This window comes from Lycorma delicatula, chromosome 6, assembly GCF_047948215.1.
Source record: "Lycorma delicatula isolate Av1 chromosome 6, ASM4794821v1, whole genome shotgun sequence".
Taxonomy (NCBI): Eukaryota; Metazoa; Arthropoda; class Insecta; order Hemiptera; family Fulgoridae; genus Lycorma; species Lycorma delicatula.
Window position 1 is genome coordinate 78958378 of NC_134460.1, and position 20052 is coordinate 78978429.

Here is a 20052-nt window from a genome sequence, read left to right on the forward strand (position 1 = left end):
CCTTTAATCTGAACGGTTCACTTATTACCGCATAAAATTATAACCGAGACGGATTATAACCGTGCTATAATAGAGATATAAATAATTTTAAGGTACAATTTTCTTCTCATTTGAATAAACGAATGAATACTACGACAGCGCAGAGCTGCTAAGTATTATATTATGAAAATATATAATAATCTTTTGAGACGTTTAATAATAGAATATTTAGGGAAAGGTCGATATTTAATCTTCTTTGTAATGATTTACGTCACATTTTACAAAAATAGTTACATGACGTTATTGATGCATCATCATAAACAGAAAAATCAGATACCAGAAACACAGATAATACATCTTATACACTATACATTTAATATACCGTACCTGGTAGTCGGTAAAAACTTACAGGCTAGACTATTCGCATTACCATATTGTTGTTTTTAATTTTCTCATTAGGAATGTTCAAACCTTAATTAAAATTACATCAAACAAACTATGGAAATTCCTTGGAATTCTACTTCATAGTAAATAAAATGTATAATAAATTAAACTATTTAAGTGCTTTTCACCTATCTGAATACCAATTCTGCACGTTTTAAAAATATTGTTACTTAACACACACGGGATTGTAATTTTATGTAACATGTGTTGTGTGTATGTTGTACCCGTTTTAACTAAATTATTATAAAATTAAATTTATTTGTACAGGTATCTGCTACAGATGTCGATGAGGGTTTAAACGGAAGAGTTCGATACGCTATAGTCTCAGGAGATGAAAACCGCGACTTCAGTATGTCAGAAGACAGTGGTGTAGTGCGCGTCGCTAAAAATCTTAATTTCGAAAGAAAGAGTCGTTATGTGTTGACCGTACGCGCCGAAGATTGTGCCGAAGAATCTGTCCGTCACGACACGGCGACGATATCCGTATCGGTCGCGGATATCAACGATAATCCTCCGACGTTTCTCGATTCGCCGTATCTCGCATACGTCATGGAAAACGTCGTTCCGCCTCACGTTATAACAGTGCGAGCTTATGACGCGGATACTCCGCCTTTTAACGGGCAAGTAAGATATTTTTTAAAAGAAGGTGACGCCGATTTGTTTCGTATCAACGCATCGACCGGAGATATTTCTCTTTTGCGACCGTTGGACAGAGAAAAACAGTCAGAATACATACTCACTCTCGTCGCAATGGATACCGGTGAGTTATATTAAACTATTTTTAATACTGCACGTTTAATTTTTATTAAAATTTGTCAAAAGTAATGATAATTAGTTTTTTTTACATATAATATTTCTTTTTACAGACTATCAACTTAATATTATTATAAATATAATATACCGTTTTTCTTTAACAAAAATTTTAATGAATACTGAAATATAAGCTAGATGTTTAAAGATTACATTTCTAGGAAGTTGTTACAAACCGATTTTCATTTGTGGAATGTTAGTTGTTAGTTATTCGTAGCAAGTTGAATAGTACATTTGAATAAACAAAGTCGAGAAATATAATCTAACATCGGTTACAAAATATTATAAAATATCTGAAATAGAAGAAACCACAACATGGAAATCTCTAGTATTTGTGTAATTTTTTTTCTTTTAATAAAAAACATTTGTTTAATATAATTTTCAATACTATGTAAGATTTAAAAATAAATAAACTTACCTAACCTTTACCTAAATTAGTTAAATTATATTATTTAATTGAGTTAAGGATTTCTTTTTATTACATTTGTAAAAAGAAGAAAATGACCATCTTTACATTTGGCAAATAAATGTTTCTTCAAAGACGTTTTTTATAAAATCAAATCACCTTTTTTTCCAAAAATCATAAGGCATCGATCATCTGATTCTAATTGGAAATCATTAATATTTGTATTTATAAATGATTTTTAACAGAAAATAGAAATAAACATCGAAAATGTTTGGAATTATTTAAATGAAAAAAATATGTTTTTTACTATATAACTTGAACATATTTATTGTTATTATTCTGCTTCACACTAGGACCCCGTTCAGAAGTTAGGTCATCCTTCTACAGGGGAAGAAGTTGCTTCCGATCGCATAACGATTGTGATTCAAACGAACGGATATTATATATTGTTATAATGACAACGGACACTTTTCATTACACTCGATGAAGCAAAAATTGCAGTTACTTCTTTTTTTTATAATACTTTTCCGTTGGTAATTTCTTGTAATAATTATGTGAACTAATGTAAAATATTTGAATACTGGATCGTGGATACCCGTGTTCTTTGGTGGTTGGGTTTCAATTAACCACACATCTCAGGAATGGTCGACCTGAGTTTGTTCAAGACTACACATTTACCGGTACAGTTGCATTTCACTGATAAGTCGCTAATGACTTTAATTGTTGATGCGACTATAAATAAAAATATTGAAAAAAAGAATAATGCAATATTCACTCGATATAGAAATTTCTCATGGTTATAAGTGCTCAAAAATTGGGAAAATGCAATATTTGATAAATGAAGATTAAAAATTTTTAAAAGAACATTAAAAATATTTCTTATTGAGTATTCGATTTCGCATTAAATTATTACTTTTTACGATATATTAAATAAAAATAATTTCCAATCTCCCAGAGCGCCGTGAACGAATTAATTTTTCACATAAATATAATATTTAAATACTAATATGCATGTGTGTCATGGATGCAAAAACGGTTACATCATAACCGATTTAATAAGGAAAACAAGTCGCTAACGAAATCTTTACACAAGCATTCCCAAAAATAACAAACCCCGCTTATTTCAATTTCCGATAACTTCCTTATTTCAATTTAATCTCAATTGAGATATCACTTTAATTATGTTTTTACAATTTTTTATGTTGACAACTATCCGTACATAACAGGTTTTCGTTTTTGTAAATAAATAAATAAATAATTTTATTACTAAATTAACAACTTTAATCCATTTAATCGGAATTTTTAAAAAACATTTTATATCTAGAGAGAGAGAGAGAGTGAGAGAAAGGAAGAAGGTGATTGATTGATTGATTTTCTTTGTTGCTTGGTTTTAAAAGAGTTTTGCCACAAACACAAAAAAAGCAAATAAGCTTACATGGCAAAAATGAAAAACAATTTATACATACGTATATATTTCGCGAAGGACGAATCGTATAATAAAGTCTATGAATGTGATTGATTGTTTTTTTATTTATAGTAATTTTGTTAGTACAGAAATCGATGAATCATTCAAAAATGAAAAGTATAGAAAAGCACTTACAAAAAATCAGATTGTAGAAAATCGCACGATTAAAATAAGTAAAATTGTAGACGAGCAAATAAATAATTTAAAAGTAAATAATCATAGTGAGAATTAGTATATATATATAAAATAATTAAAAATAAAATACACAGACTATGCAGAAGTGAAATAAATTTGAAATTTAAGGGAATGAAAAAAAATTATTCGGAATGGACAAACAAATTAAACTTTCGTGATCGGCTAACTTATCGATATTATTATAGCTTAATAAGAGTTCTAGACGATTTATCCTTAAGTACACAAAAAAGAATAAAAAAATACGATATAAGTACTGAATTTTCAAAAATCTAAAAACAAAAAGTTAAGTAGAACCGCAAGGTAGAAGAGAATTCTTAAAGATTACCTTGCGATCGGGCATCTTTTTTTTTTACTTGTACAAAATAATAGAAGTAATGTGATCCCTAAAAATTTCGGTTTTCAGATTTCAATAGAAATATTCTTTCCACTTTTGTAATAAATAGTTACGTGGTTTACATAGACGATATGAATATACTTAATTTTTTTGTTATTATTACTATGTCTTTATTGCTTACAGCTGCATTATGTAAAAGATAAGGTAATGGTATATAACCTGATAACATTTTTTGTTCAAAATACTTTCACGCAAATATTCAAGAAAATTTGTTAGAAATTGGCATTAATTGTAGAAAGTAGACCTAAACACGAATTTGATAAATGATTTAAACGGTTATATAATATTGGTTATTTATTTAAAATTGTGGTAAAAAATTATACAAGCTTTCGCGTTCTTCTAAGCCTTAGCGCACCCTCAGTAGTAATCTCATTAAGTTGCTTTTCTTTTCTTACTTTTATCATGACGCATATTGTCGCTTTTTGAGTCTCTTGCAAACAACTGATTTTATACGAAAAGAATGTTTTATACAATTTTTTGGGGAAAATAAAAATAAAAATAAAAAAATTATTAAAAAAAGCTAAAAAAAATAAAATTATTACCTTAATTCAATTTTTTATTTCGTTTTACAAAGTAAAGGAAGTATTGTGATCGCGAAAAATTTCAGTTTTCAGATTTCAATGAAAATATCCATTTTGACCATCCCTGAATCCATTTTGACTAGTTTCGGCGTGACATCTGTACTTATGTACGTATGTATCTCGCATTACTCAAAAATGATTACCCGTAGGATGTTGAAATTATGGATTTAGGACTGTTATAACATCCAGTTGTGTGCATCTTCCCTTTTGATTGCAATCGACTTGACCAAAAATATCCAAAATCCCAAAAAGTTGGATTTTTTACTTTTTCTTAACTGCAGTAGTAAGCCCTCATTGAGATCTTTTCAACAATATAAGTGGTACTTATTTTCATTAGTTCCAGAGTTACAGTGAAATAAAATTTTAATTGATGAAATATTTGGATCTTACAAGGGAAGACATATCGGCTCGAATTCGATTTCATTTCCTTTTTTTAACTTTTTTTTTAATTTAAATATATTGATTTATTAATAATTAGTAACCTGTGATTATAAAAAAAAAAATTTACAATAAATAATAATTTAATAATAACATTTTTTAAAAATTAGAAGTTATTAGTGAAATAAAATTTTATGTTTTTTTAAAAATGTGTATATGTAATTTAATAGGCTTACAAAGAAGTCAGATGGTGTTCACATCAGATTCTTTTTAACGTTTTTGCAACAAAATAACATTATTATAGAGCGGATATTCTTGTGTTTTTTTTTTAATTTGTAAATTATTAAAAAATAAAAAAACTGTTTTTATTACTTAAGGATTAACTGTTTTAACTATCTAAAAAAAAATTATATTATGCTCAATCCGTTTATTATTACATCATCTTTATACCGTATTGAGCAGTAAAAGTACTCCACAACACTCGTTTGCTACTATTGTTATGCACTAGCCAGAAAGACTGAGAAAATTGCCTAAAGAGAGTGCGTTAATTATATTATTATCACTTTTGTATAGTAAGCATTAAATTTACAGCATATATGTATATATATATTGTTGGTATGTATGTTGGATCGTGATTGAAAAAAAATTATGAAGTACAACAAATAGACATGTAATACTACTACTACAGAAGTACGAAGGAAAGCAATTGAACGGAAGGAAGTATGATAAACCTCTTGATAATATGTCACAAAGTGGCCGTTGAGGTGATATCATACTGCAGTTCAATGAAACAGTTGCCAGGACGGTAGTGTAATATATAAATAATATTATTATTAATTGTTGTCTGGTCTGTATGTAATTAATAATGTTTGAAGCCCCCCCGGGTAGTTCCGACAAAGGAACGTACTGTCTTACAGATGAGTATCTATGTAAGTTACCGGCCTTTTACGGCCCCACCGTACCCTCATCCGTCCATCGTTCGCTGCTATCCGACCTTCTTCCACCTGGCTTCTTAACCTAATCGATATAATCGATAAACTGAACGTCAATAACATTTAAAACATATCGTAATTTAAAACTATTCGGTTACATAATGACTAATTTAATTTAATTTCGGGAACCATTCGGTTTTGTCATATCGTATTCGAGTACGCCTACATCGCATTCCAAACTTTTCAAGGAGAAAAATATTTTAAAAAGAGAAAAATATTTTAAAAGAGAATAGCTGCGTATTATAAAAAAATACAAAAAACTATTAAAATCCTTCAATAATACTTTCGGAATACTTTTGCACAAAAAATGTTTATCATTTAAGATCAAAATTACATAGTTAATTGTATCAGTAATTTGAAGAAAATCGCTCGCATTATTTTTGTTCGATGACAGGTAGATTACCACTAATTTACCGATTCAAAATAAATTATAACCTATCAAACCGGATACACAAACCTGTTAAAGACAAATGACATCCATAGACAAAACTTGTTGTAGGCCTATATATTACAACGAAATAAATTAATAGCCAAAATAACAAAAAAATCGTACAAATCACTATTCAATGAAAGTTAAAAAATCGAACTGAAAAAAAAAATTACGAAATAAAAAACAAATGAGATTATTATAATTATAACTAAACGTAATCGGTCGAACTCGACCGATAATTCGGCAAAGAAAAAGAAAATCAATCGATTATTTCCCGTTTTTATATTCGGACTGCCAAAAATATAAAATGTAGAACTCCTTCCATAACATAATATATATTCATATTTATCTACAAGATTTCTAATGCGATAACAAAAATTTACTAGTTATATTTTTTTTAATCCGACTTTCAAGGTCCTCGTTTCGCTTAAAAATAAATTTAAAAACAAAGTAGCTGTTATCTTACTGCAACAAACAAATAATTACTACAAGAATGATGATATTAAATACATCTGATATTTACTTACATTTCCTAAATCAAAACACGTAAAAATTTAAAAAATCGATTTGTAATATTTTGAAAGATATATATATATATAAATTGATTATTATTATTATATATAAATTGATTTTTCCTTTTTAGTTTTTTTTTCCGATTTAAAATATTTTTATATTTTACAATAAACATTCGTTTACTCTTTGTCTTTTGTCTTCTCTCACTCTCTCTCTCTCTCTCTCTCTCTCTCTCTCTCTCTCTCTCTGTCTCTCTCTCTCTCTCTCTCTCTCTCTATATATATATATATATATATATATATATATATATATGTGTGTGTGTGTGTGTGTGTGTGTGTGTGTGTAACCATAATATTCTTAACCTTATACAAGAAATTTATTTGTACAATGAATACTTCAAATAAATTTATTAACCCCCATGGGTTAATAACCCGTGGTTGTGGCTAACATGGGTTTAATTTTATTCATTTTTTTTCTTTTATAAAGAAAATATATTTATATATATAAATTTTTTTCTTTTATATATATATATATATGTATAATATAATTTAATTTAAAAGAAAAAAAATCATATGAATAAAATTAAACCCATGTTAGCCACAACCACGGGTTATTAATCCATGGAGGTTAATAAATTTATTTGAAGTATTCATTGTACAAATAAATTTCTTGTGTAAGGTTAAGAATATTATGGTTACACACACACACACACACACACATATATATATATATATAGACAGAGAGAGAGAGTGAGAGAAGACAAAAGACAAAGAGTAAACGAATGTTTATTGTAAAATAAAAAATATTTTAAATCGGAAAAACTAAAAAGGAAAAACCAATTTATAATACTACCAAGGGCAAAAAACATTTTAACATGGGACGCACGCGCCTGTTGGCGGAGAAGCGCTTACCCCTTCCTTTTTATTAAGAATTCTACTAGGCAGGTGGAGTGGAGGCTTTTCATCTTTGAACATTAAGTTCATTTATAAACAGGTGTTCGTCTGTGTGACTTATGTTCCACAAATTACTTTTATTCTTAAAAAAATCCACTTATTTTTAAATTAGCTCAGTCGATGTCCGGTTAAGTTGATAGTTCTTGAGTAATACGTGTTAAAAAATTAAAAACTGTATAAATCGCTTCCTTTCATTACTCTTTTTTTTATTGTATCAGATTTTCTTTTTAATTATAATCATTTTACTTTTTGTACTTCTCGTATATTCTATCAGACATGAAAAAATATTACACATACGTTTTATTACTCCGATAATTTAACTTTAAAATGTTTTTTAATTTTTATATATTAATAACTACGTTTATATTTCAAGCCGTAATATTCATAAAGGAATATCTAAAGCTGTATAAGTACCATAAACTAGTAAATCCGATTTTATAATCAAGTTATGAAATGTACTCGTAAAATAAATTCTTCCTTACAGGCGAATATAATGATAATAAATTACCGAATTTTACCCAGCAAGTCTCATATGTCTACCTATTTGTATTTTTGAGGCAGTTAACAAAAAAACTGAAATAAGCAAAATACATGCCGAACATTCTTAAACTGAATCTTAATTTTTTAACAGAATTTATCGTCTGTTTTGTTTTTCACTTTATTCGTTAATAATTTTTATTTCATTTTGAAAATCAGTAATCTATATAAATAAAAACGTAAATATTAGTTTGTTCAAAATCTTAAATCTCCGAAAGTTCTTCACCGATTACTTTGAAATTTTGACACAACGCTGCATTCGATACGCGCGTTTTTATATACCTAAGATGTCACACCTGTAACAGATAAAAAAAATGTTTTTTAAAAAAACAGCGCTATCTGTTGGACGTAAAAGCAACACACGCTATACTGAATATTTTAAGATTCCATTTCAATGTTTCCGATATGTATGTCCACTATAGACTAAAAAACTACTGAACCGATTTAAGCACGGGGAAAAGGGTGAGAGGGAAATCTGAAAACGAAAAGAGGGAAAACTCGGAAAAAGGAAAAAGGGGAAAACGGGAAAAGGAAAATGGAAAGGAGAAATTAAAAAAGGGGAAGGGAAAAGAGAATCAAGGAAATAAAAATGGAGGAAGGAAAGGGAAAGGTTACATTTTATGAAGTTCCGTAATGTTCATTTTGTTAGTGGTTTATCAAACTTTCAATTGTATTCATTTAATCTATATATATATATATATACTCATACCTAGCAATAGCGAAGCATTGCCGGATCTGCTCGTTTTATTTATAAATACGGAATAAAGTAGAAAAATATATTCGACTTCATTAAGCCGATATAAGTTTGTGACAGCTGTCATTAAAAACTGACAGATAGTGTTAAAATAAGTAGTTGACACTCGACTATTGCGTAGCTGTCGTTCACTTCGTAATACCATTTAACTATTCCAGGGTAAAAATCTACACATAAAAATTAATGTTAAAATAAGTATAGGAATCTGTATTAACAGATCCTCCTTCAGGCGTGAGAGCAAAGAGTTAGATTCTGTTATATTATATATAATTATATTAGAACACGGAGTAATGTTTCTTTTAGTTTTAATGCGAATTTTTCTAAATTCCTCCTCCGACTGTTTTTTCTTTGACGTCTCTTCAACTAAGTATTAATCCAGGCCGCAAGATTTATGCAGTGTAAATTCATAATAAAAAGAGTTATGTGATTCAAACGATAACATTTTATCTCGCCATGTTTCGACCGGTTCAAATCAACTCTGAAACAAATTCAATACGCTTTAAAATACCATGGATTACGATTTCGTTGGTAATTCAATTTTTAATTATTTTATATCAGAATACTCCCGTTTGTTTCAAATGATGGAATTACGAAGTAGAACTGATAGTGAAAAAAATCGTTTTTATGAGATGAGGAAGAGACCTATGACGTGTAAATGAGATGTTGTTTTGTACAGACTCGGTCCAACCATTCCTGAAAACTTTAACTTAAAACAAAAAAAGTTTTTTCTATAAATCTATTCATCGCTAGCTTTGAATCTTAATTTCCTGACAGTCTTCAGAATACTCGATCATAGGAACCGTATATAAAAAATAACATAATGTCAGAAGTTATAGGCTGATGTATTCGTATTCGCTCTTATAAGTTTCTTCCTGAATAATCTTCCCCCTTTCATCAGAAGATCCAATCAAAGGATTATTTTATCCGAAAGAAAGTCATCGTACGCACTTAAAAAAAAAAAACACAGAAATAAAAAAATATCTCTTTGGAAGTTATTAATTTCCAAAAAGTACGAGACTAGCCCGTTTGTAGAAGAGAAATACAATTTCTTCTAGAGATCCGGTGCCAAAAGCTCAGCGTTAATTTTCGATGGATCAGATTGTATTAAACGAACCCACCGCGTCGGTCTAGTGGTGAACTCATCAGAGCAAATCAGCAGATTTCGAAGTCGAGAGTTCTAAGGTTCAAATCCTAGTAAAGGCAGATACTTTTATACGGATTTCACTACTAAATCTTGGATATGTTTAATCTTCTGCCGTATTCCCCCTTAATGCACTTTATTATGTATATTTATTAATTATAATTAATATGTATACTTATGTATTACTTATTATTTTATTACACGAGTATATACTTTATCGGTATATGTACCGATTAATTGACGACCCATAAGCGTTCAAACTAAACTTAAACTATCGTTATGTACTGTGAAGTGTAAATTAAGATAGCAGAATTCAAAAACTGGACATTGTAACCGGCAAAATTAACTAGAAATCCGAAATATTTAGCTGCTCGAATCGTCTTCCTGCGGGTAATCGCGGTACATATTCGCGTACAGATAAACGAGCATTATTAATCTCCGCAACATAATCGACATTCACGAATCACCGCGTACAGTCGACATACAGAAATAAAAATATAGGTTAAACAAAATATTCATACTTCGGATGTAGTACACAAAGTTATGATTTATGAACACAAAAAAAAAATCTGATGTGTACACCACATTACTTCCTGACTTCCTTGTACGCCTATGAAATTAATATACACATTTTTTTTTTTAAGTGGAAAGTACAAAAAACGTTTTAATTCATTAATAAATTTGATATTTTTTTATATATATATATGTATATTTTTTTTATTGTTATTATTGAATTATTATATATCGTAAATTTTTTTTTACAACCAGAGGTTGATAATTATTAATATATCTAAATTAAAAAAAAAAGTTAAAAAAAGGAGATGAAATTTGATTAGAATCGATGCGCCTTCCCCTTATAAGATCCAAATATTTAATTAATTAAGATTTCATTTGGCAATAACTCTGGAACCAATGAAAAAAAGTACAAGTTATGATATATCGTTGAAAAGCTCTCAATGAGGGCTTATTACTTCAGTTAAGAAAAAATCAAAAATCCACATTTTTTTGATTTTGGGCTTTTTGGACCAGTCGATTGCAATCAAAATTAGAGGTGCACAACTAGATGTTACAAACAGTCTTAAATCCAAAACTTCAATATTCTCTGGCTAATCGTTTTTGAGTTATGCGAGATACATACGTACGTACGTACGTACGTACAGACGTCGCGCCGAAACTTGTCAAAATGAATTCAGGGATGATAAAAATGGATATTTCCGTTGAAATCTGAAAACGGACATTTTTCACGATCACAATATTTCCTTTACTTCGTACAAGGAAGTAATAAATAAAATAAATTTTTGAACACGACACTGATCAATATATACAGCCTGACCGAAACAGTAAACAGATTTCCTGGCTGCTCAGGAGTTTGAGTATTAACGGCTTGATGCCGTTAACAACTCTACGTACAGTATTTAAAAAAGTTAAATGGTATGTCGAGTGTTATGTCGTTAAAATCGTAACACAACTGAAAAAGAAAATAAACAAATGTAATCAATATAGATAACTGATAAACGGCAAAATTAGTTGTAGTCTACAAAGGAATTAAATAATATTGAGCTGTGATATTAATTTTCAGATCACGAAAGGAACGTTTTACTCGTGTCAGATTTACCGTATAAATGAGTCCGTGAAATCGTATACATAGCGTTACAAGCAAGGGAATGCGCAACCATGTATGAATTAGCTCGAATGCGCCTATGAAAAAACATAAAAAAAGAATTAAAAAAATTACGATCCATTATAAATTTATGCATACGACGAACAATAATGTAAAATGAGTTAAAGAATGACAGAATATAAAGTTTGTTGACGAAGTGAAATTTGAGAAGATGAATAAAATTTAGAAACGAAATTTTGTCGACACGTAAAAACAGGATTTATAAAACAAAACACGACACACGACGCAGGGTGATTTTTTATTTAACTTTGTACTCTACCTAATACAGAAAATGCCACTTCTGTGGCGCTAGCTATTTATTAAATACATTATAATCATAGTATTTTTGTATCTATTTAAATACTTTGAACGCACACACAAATATATGTTTTTATTTACTTAAAAATAAAATGTTTTTCATTTATAATAAATTTTATCTGTTTAAAATCATTAAAAATTAGATTTTTAACAAGTAAGATAGTAAAAATTAACGACGTTTGTTTTACAACCGTCGAAAGAAAAACCGTATGATTTCTACTAGAGTAATTATTGATCTTGGAAATGACTGTAGCGCCTTCACGACCACTAATAATAATTTTTTCCTTTTTAACAATGTAATATAGCTATTATCTGTTCGTAGAACAATAAATGGAAGTTCTACGAGAATTGATATCTATCCAACGCCTACGTCGATTGTGTACAGTGTAGTCCTATCAGTATTTTAAGTGTATTTCTACTGTCGAAGAGGTTTGTAGCTTCTGGATTTCCTTAGTGTATTAGTTTTCTTTCGGATATATTGCTGAATCATTTAATTTCTTCGTGAATCGTAGTAGTATTCACGTTTTTTGTGTACTGCGGGTCAAGGTAAGTATTTCTTACTGGAATCTCTGAAATATCTCGTGGTTACGATTCGATGCATTCAAAGTCGTATTTCGTTACGTGCAGACAGAATCTTTTTTTAATAAATTAAAGTTTCACTTACCAAAAATTTAAAAATATATTTCCAAGTACTTTCGGAGTTGGTACTCCATCATCAGGGATTTCTTATAAGATGTTAATTCTAAATTCATATGTTAAGTGTATAATTAAATTTAAATTAAAATTATTACGTTCATAATAGTCGGTCGTCAAGAAATAAAAAATAATTTATACGTCAATAAGACTGTTACGTCATGTCCGTAAGATGTTACGACTATTATGAAATAGTACTAACCTATTAATAAATAATTATTGTATAGTTTGTTTATATATAACTTTTTTTTGTTTATTGGTAATAATTCTGCTTTTTTGTTGAATATCTTTCGATAAAGTGTTTGATTTAAGTTTTTTTTTTTTTAATTCGCAAGCAGCCGGTGTTTTTCTTTACAGACAAATATTTATAATTACCTTTATATCTGTATTATTCTATACTGAATTTATAATCTTATAAAATGTAAAACAATTTTCTCTACCGATTAAATTTTTTTTTCAGAGCTCTTTTTTATACTTTATCGTTTCTCAGACAAATTATTAAGCATAATCAAACATATTAAATGTTACGTTAAAGTTTTTAAAACGAAAGGTGTACTTTATGAAGGAGTTTCTGTTTCATTTTAGCCGTCGAGTTGAGCTTTAGAAAATTATTTTTACGTAAATAACCGACATCGGTCCGAGCTAGTTTTCGCAATTTTAATCTATGTTCGTTTTTACCGTAACGGGTCTGACAGTTTTATATAGATTTAAAACTTTTATTCTAAATACTACTGGACGGTCGTCCGTCGATATAGTTCAAATGAAAACAGTTCGTTTTATAAATGCAGCCTTACCCTTAAGCGAGTTATTTTTCCGGATACAAGGAGAATAAAACACGTAATAAAAGGCTTAGAAGAAGCAGGGAAGCGACTCACGATTCGAGGGTATAGTTGTAGCGAAGAAGGTATAAAATAGAAGGGGGAAGCATGTCTTAAATACGAGTCCCTATCAAATTAATTACAATTTATGATTGTAGAAGAAGCAAAAGAAGAAAAACACGGTGCGGTAATGCCCACTCCCTCCGGCGGACTCGTGATGTTTGTCGGGTAGAGGAACGGTAAGCGAAGGTGCAGTAACGAGGGGGGAATAGAAGGAAGAAGGGGAACCGGCTGATTTTTTTAATATTTGGTTAATATCCCCCGTGCAAAGATAGGCGGAGACGATCGCTGTACGGAGCGTAAAGAGGCCGAGCGAACAAAACGACCGATGATGTCTCTTCAAGCCGATGAAAGATCACCGTTCGCGCTGATGATCTCCTCGGAGCGGTTTACTATTCGTCAAAAGTCCGGCCTTAGATCCACTCCTCATCGCTCATAGACGCTCGGATGGGTTTATCATCGTCCTCCGCTCAACAGCGTCGGAAATAAATAACAAAAGGAGAAAAATATCAGTTATTAACCTCTTTAACGATTCCGTTTCTACTATTTATCTCGTATAAAATACAAAACGTCCTGCTAATATATTTAGTGAGTTCCAATAATAATTTTTTTTTTGTGACAGCCATTAGTTTTTTGCAAATATTTTAAAGAAATAATGCCGGTCTAACATGCGCCAAACACATGCACAAATGTAGTTCAAATAGATATAATGTTTTGTCATTATCAGTGGTGGATACACGATTAAATTACGGACGTTCAAAATAACAGTTTCTATAAATAGTCCTCCCTCTACTAATTATCGAATAAAACACCCTGGAGTGTCGCACTGACAATGTATGACCTACTGTAGCACTGTAGCTTACGTACGTTACAATAGCATACTGTGGTAAAATATTTAATCGACTTATTACGCCGAAAGACTTAAGAGATTGCACGTTGCGTTCGGCCTATTCTTCGGTTAAGCAATTAAATATAAGCTAAAAATAAAAGCTAGGCCCACAGCTTAGTTAATATATTTCCCGTAATAATTATATAACTTTTCGTTATCATCTTCAGAAATTCGCATTTCTTCAATTATTGTCGGCCTACCTAGGATCTACCCTAGATAAGAACTCAATTCAAATCACTTAACAATGGAAGAATCATTTGAGTATATACCGAATTCAAGTAGCCTCTTAATATTAATAAAACGGTCTACCCTGCTAAAAAGAAAATGAATTCGAGTAAAGTATTAGCTTTCTTTTTATTTACAGATCATAAGTCGTGTTCTGAAATTCTAAGATTCTACTAATTACTTATTGGCCAAGATAAATAATCTAAAAATTGATTATGTGGTTTCAAAAGTTTAATAATTCTAATTCTGTTTTTAATAAAAGTACAATTTTACCTCAATTTTTATTTTTGTCTGTTTTTGATTCGATAACTTAATAATTAGTTAATTTGACTGAAATTATTATTCAACTTTGTCCTTGTGAAAAGGATTTCCTCTTTAAAAAAATGTTAGGTAATTTCTGTTTTTTTTAATTTTTTTCAAAAACTGATTTCAGCCGTATTTAAACATTTTAGTTATTATTTTTTTAATAATTAATAACAATAATTCTATTTTTTATAATTTTTTCTTTATTGTGAAAATCAATAAAGATTTCATTAACTTAAAACAGCTCCCATTCACTCTTTTGGTATTTTAATTTTTTTCCATACAAGCAAAAATGTAATGTATTTTTGCTTAAATTATAATATAAGCTAAAGACCATGTATGACAGAAAAAGTAAATGTGATGATTTTTTTGCGTAAAAAAATAAACTACGACAATAGTTACTGCAAAATTATAAATTTTAAAGAAATACTCGTACGTTAAAATATAAAAAATTCCTTTCGGTACGTTAGAAGGCGGAGGTAAATTTCACCAGTGCAAAATAGAGGTATTGTACGATCGGATTATACGAGCTCGTATCAAACAATACTTTCCATGTTTTACGGACACTACATTTTCTCATTAGACTACAAGCTATTGCTGAATTTATCTAGACTTCCTTAAGAATTTTTGTGAACGGCTTGACAACACACCTGTTTGAGAATTAGTGGAAGATTCTAGATTTGTCTCTCTGTATTGATAAAAAAGGCAATGTTTTCAGAAAGTTTTATTTAAAAACGTGTATAAATGTAACAAAAGTGATGTTGAGAAGATTTGAAAGTACAATAGGCCTACATTACCCACATTAAGTATTGCAAATTAAGTTAGATACCCTACCTTATTTGAATAAATAGAACTTTTCTTCATAAGTCTAGACATATTTACGCACTTTACATTAAGCAAGAATAACACATAGAAAAATCACACATTTTGACAATAAAATATCGTTACTTGTAAAAACTAAAATATTCGCAGTACTAAGTCACGGCAGTATAAATGCGTTCACTTCAAATTCACTCAATACGACAATGGTTTCATATGTAAACAAGTTTCACTTGTTTAACATATGGAAAGCATCTTCTTATAATTCCAAGAATATTTTTGTCATCCCTTGGCGTAAGGGTTGGTCATATCAAAAATCGTTTCACAAAAATTTTTAGGTAATACTTTAAACGGATTCGATTCTGTGCCTGTTAAGGGAGCTATGATTTTTTGTCCTTGAAACCCCATTTTTCCACCCCTTGGTCCTTAACCAAAGAATAGTAGGAACTTTAAACGAATTCGATACTTTACTTAGTAAGAAACTTATAGCGGTATTTTGTTTTTACTGTTTTTTTTTGTCATCCCTTGCCGTAAGGATTGATCATATCAAAAATTGTTTCAAACGTTTTACATAGTATTTAGAAGTACGACCACTTTAAACTTATTCGATACTGTGCCTATTAAGGAAGGTATGATTTTTTTTGCCTTCGAGACCCAATTTTTTCCACCTCCTGGACCAATGTTTGGTATAAAAAAATTTTACTTAGATAAGTTGGCCCTTATCCAAAAAAATAGTAGAACTTTAAACGAATTCGATACTTTACTTAATAAGAAAGTTATAGCGACGTTTTTTTTCGAAAATCCCCTATTTCCACCCCCATGGTCCGAATTTATTTTAACGAACGCGACCTAGATTTTTGGTCGTTATATTTTATGTATAAATTATAGAGTGATTGGCGCAAAATTACAGCAGTTATCGTGTCCACAAGAAAGTGAAATATATATATATATACATATATAAATGTACATATAAACTTTTGGACTGACGGTGGTTTTGGGGTCTGGGGAATGTGAAACGCGAAGATATGACGAAATTTTCCGGTAGTCGAATCATGGTACTGAGTACAATAGGTAGCTTTTTTATGAAATCTACCTAAAATTAATAGAAACTGACATTGCATAAATAGAATACATTAAAAACAAATAAATATGAACTTTGCGTATACTTCAATTTATACTTGAAAAAATGCCGATATGTCCCACCTAGTAAATGTTTTTTATATGTAGATAATTTAAGTTAATGAAAAACAAACGTAACGCATTTATGATAAATATCAGCATGATTTTATTTAATAATTTTTGAACAGTTTTTATATAAAAAAAATTTATCGTTTATTTTCATTAAGCACTAACCAAAGTAGAAACAGGTTAAGTAGATTTATTTATCATACAAATGTCACGTTATAGTTAATTTGGAAATAATGGATCATTTATCTCGTAATAAATAAGGTCCATTAACATACAATGTTCATTAATTCGGATTTAGCCAACCATATCTGTACTGAAAGGGTTATACACAGTCACATTCGATACAAAAGAATATAAATATATTTTTTAGGAAATTACTTCAAACTATTTATTTTTATTATTACACTTTTATTACTTACCAAATTCTAGAGAGACTCATCCCCACACATTATTAATTCGGTAAGAAATTAGCTGGGTGCAAAAGAGTGCGGAAGTCACTACAGAAAAAATTAATAGAGACATAAAATTGTCATGATATACCGTTTGTCAAAAGAAAAACCAATAATCATTAAAAGTATTTAATATTTAACCGTAAAAACGACTTAATAATCGGGATAAACTAACGGGAATAACGATAAAGTACAAAATTTGGTCAAATAATATATTAAAATAATTGTTCTTTTGTTTCTTAAGGAGGCATTAAAATTTTTTATTTAACAAAAAAATATATTTAAATAAATAGTAAATAATCTGCGAAAGAAACGTTTTATTCCAGTGTTCCCAAGTCCAGAAAATCTATTTTTGTATGACGGACGTTTGTGCGTCTGTATATGTGTGTAAATTGGCGTGTATTTAGTGTTATAACTCTGGAACCCGTTGAGTGATTTTCTTCAAACCTGGTAGACAGGTTTACCCTCCAGAGGAAAGATGTATTAATTTTTTTAAAAACCTCGAAAAAGAAGCAGGAATGTTTTGACCGAAATAAAATTTCAATATTTAGTGGGCACTTAGAAAAAACGTTTTTTTTTACAAAAGTTGAATTTTTTTATTAAGATCACAAATTATCAAAACGTTTTATTAAAAATCATCATTTATTCATCCCCTACCCAAAAAATGACTATATATATATTTTTTTTTTAGCTATATCTTGCTTCTGAAAGAAGTCAATGGGAGTTTTATATTTTCTAATTCATACCACTATAAAAAGTTGGCCTTCAAACAACTATAAAAAGTTTTTTCTCACCAACCTTCAATTCTGTGATAACAGGAAATAATTATTTTTAATTTAAAACAAATTTATTTTAAATTTAAATCAATTTCGAAAGTTATCTACTTTTAAAATGTAAAAAACTTAATTTTGTCATATCTTACTTTTTAATATTTCTTGGAAAAAAGATTAACCAAAAATTTTCATCTCCTAGAAAATTACAATTTTGTGTATTAAAACTATGGCTGAATCTTTGTATTTTTTTTTTTTTAATTCTTTTCTAAATTTATTATCATCAGTTATTTTCTTAAAACTAATTTTATCCGAATACTTCCACTTGAGTATGGGAGCCCCCAATTTGAAAAAAAAAATTATTTTCTATTTTTTCAAGATCACAAAGCAATAATACCAACTTCAACTTCCATTAAGCCCTGTACAAGTATTTAAATACTTTTTTTTGTATTTATTTGAATATGTGTCATAAGATTAGAAATGGATTTTTTTTATAAATTACGAAAAAAAGAATACACATAAACAGGAATTATTTTATCATAAAAATACAACAAATACAGCTTAAAATGACTAAATTCTACAACTTGAAATGAATGAATGTCCCAATTTATTGCCGACTTTTTTTAAATATATTGAAAAGTGGCAATTTTTAAAAGCTGGAAAGAGATCATAATGATGGAACTCGTGTTCATAATGTAACAATCCATTACAAAGATTATCAAAATCGGTATTAAAAAAACTGCTACACTAGTTAATAAATAAAGATACTCTCAATACGATACAAAAATGATTTCTATTTTTTAAATTTTACTATTGACAAGATAATGAAAGGTCCACTGTACGACCTACCGTTTTTTAATAAAATGTTAATTTAATACAATGTTTTCGTACTGCGTAGAAGCGAAGTATCAATGCATTCGTTTACCATACCAAAGAGTACATTAATTTGTTGATCCGTCTCGGCCTCTTATGACTGTCATAACATCGGAAGCATTACATTTTCCAAAACAGGGAAAAAGGGGCAGGGGTGTTTTGACCGAAACAAAATTTTAAATATTTACTGGGCACTTTAGAAAAAAAAAAGGTTTTTGCGAAAGTTGAAGTTTTTTTAAGGAAAGGCCTTAAGAGCAACTGTCTCAATCAGTTGTTCGATATACAAAACATCTGTCTTATCAGCTGTTCGATATACAACTTAAAAATAATAAAATTGTAAAAAATTCGTTCGGTCCCTTGTAAAAAAAGAAGATGAAACTTATTGACACGAATATCTCTTACATTTCATTGTGCTCAGCGTGTCGATATGCGACAATATGTTTGTTTCAACCAAGAAGATAACAGAAACCTGGTCGCTTTCCTTGATGAACCCGGCATAGAATGATTATTTTCTTGAGAGCCGCTACACCGATTTCAAGAACGACTTGTATTTCGTGTCAGGTCGACTGCCCGCACCACATTTATGACACCTGACGAAAATAATATTAAAAAACATTGATATTTTAAAGCTAAACAGGGTGTTAATTATTTTGTTTTGATTCAGAGCAACGACCGTGAGAGGTACTCGTATGAATACAATGCGATAATTGCCGAATAGTATCGGGTCACAAATAAACCCGAAAAGCGAACAGTTTTTTGTAAGCCGGTTTTAAAAAATATATTTAATTATGGGGACTGAGCTCATTAAACTCGACATCTGGTAAGCGAGAAACGTATTCTGTTTTAAATAAGTTCAATAAACAGTATATAATATTACGTTTAGTGCGTACATGTGTTATGCTACCGTTTGTATTTACGTATGTATAATAACGTGTTGTAGGTGCACTTGTCTTGCTGAACACATTGTATTAACCGAGTAGACAGGTACCTTATAAAATGATCCATTGTTCTTTCT

General features: G+C 29.5%; 1 protein-coding gene across 1 annotated transcript in view; it reads left to right on the plus strand.

Annotated features, from left to right (window-relative positions):
- ft (cadherin-related tumor suppressor fat) overlaps positions 1 to 20052 on the plus strand; it is an 817460-nt gene that overhangs the window by 574766 nt on the left and 222642 nt on the right. Inside the window, exon 8 of the mRNA XM_075367925.1 lies at positions 691 to 1183. Within this exon, the coding sequence (XP_075224040.1) occupies positions 691 to 1183 (493 nt within the window). The remainder of the gene's footprint in view (positions 1 to 690; positions 1184 to 20052) is intronic.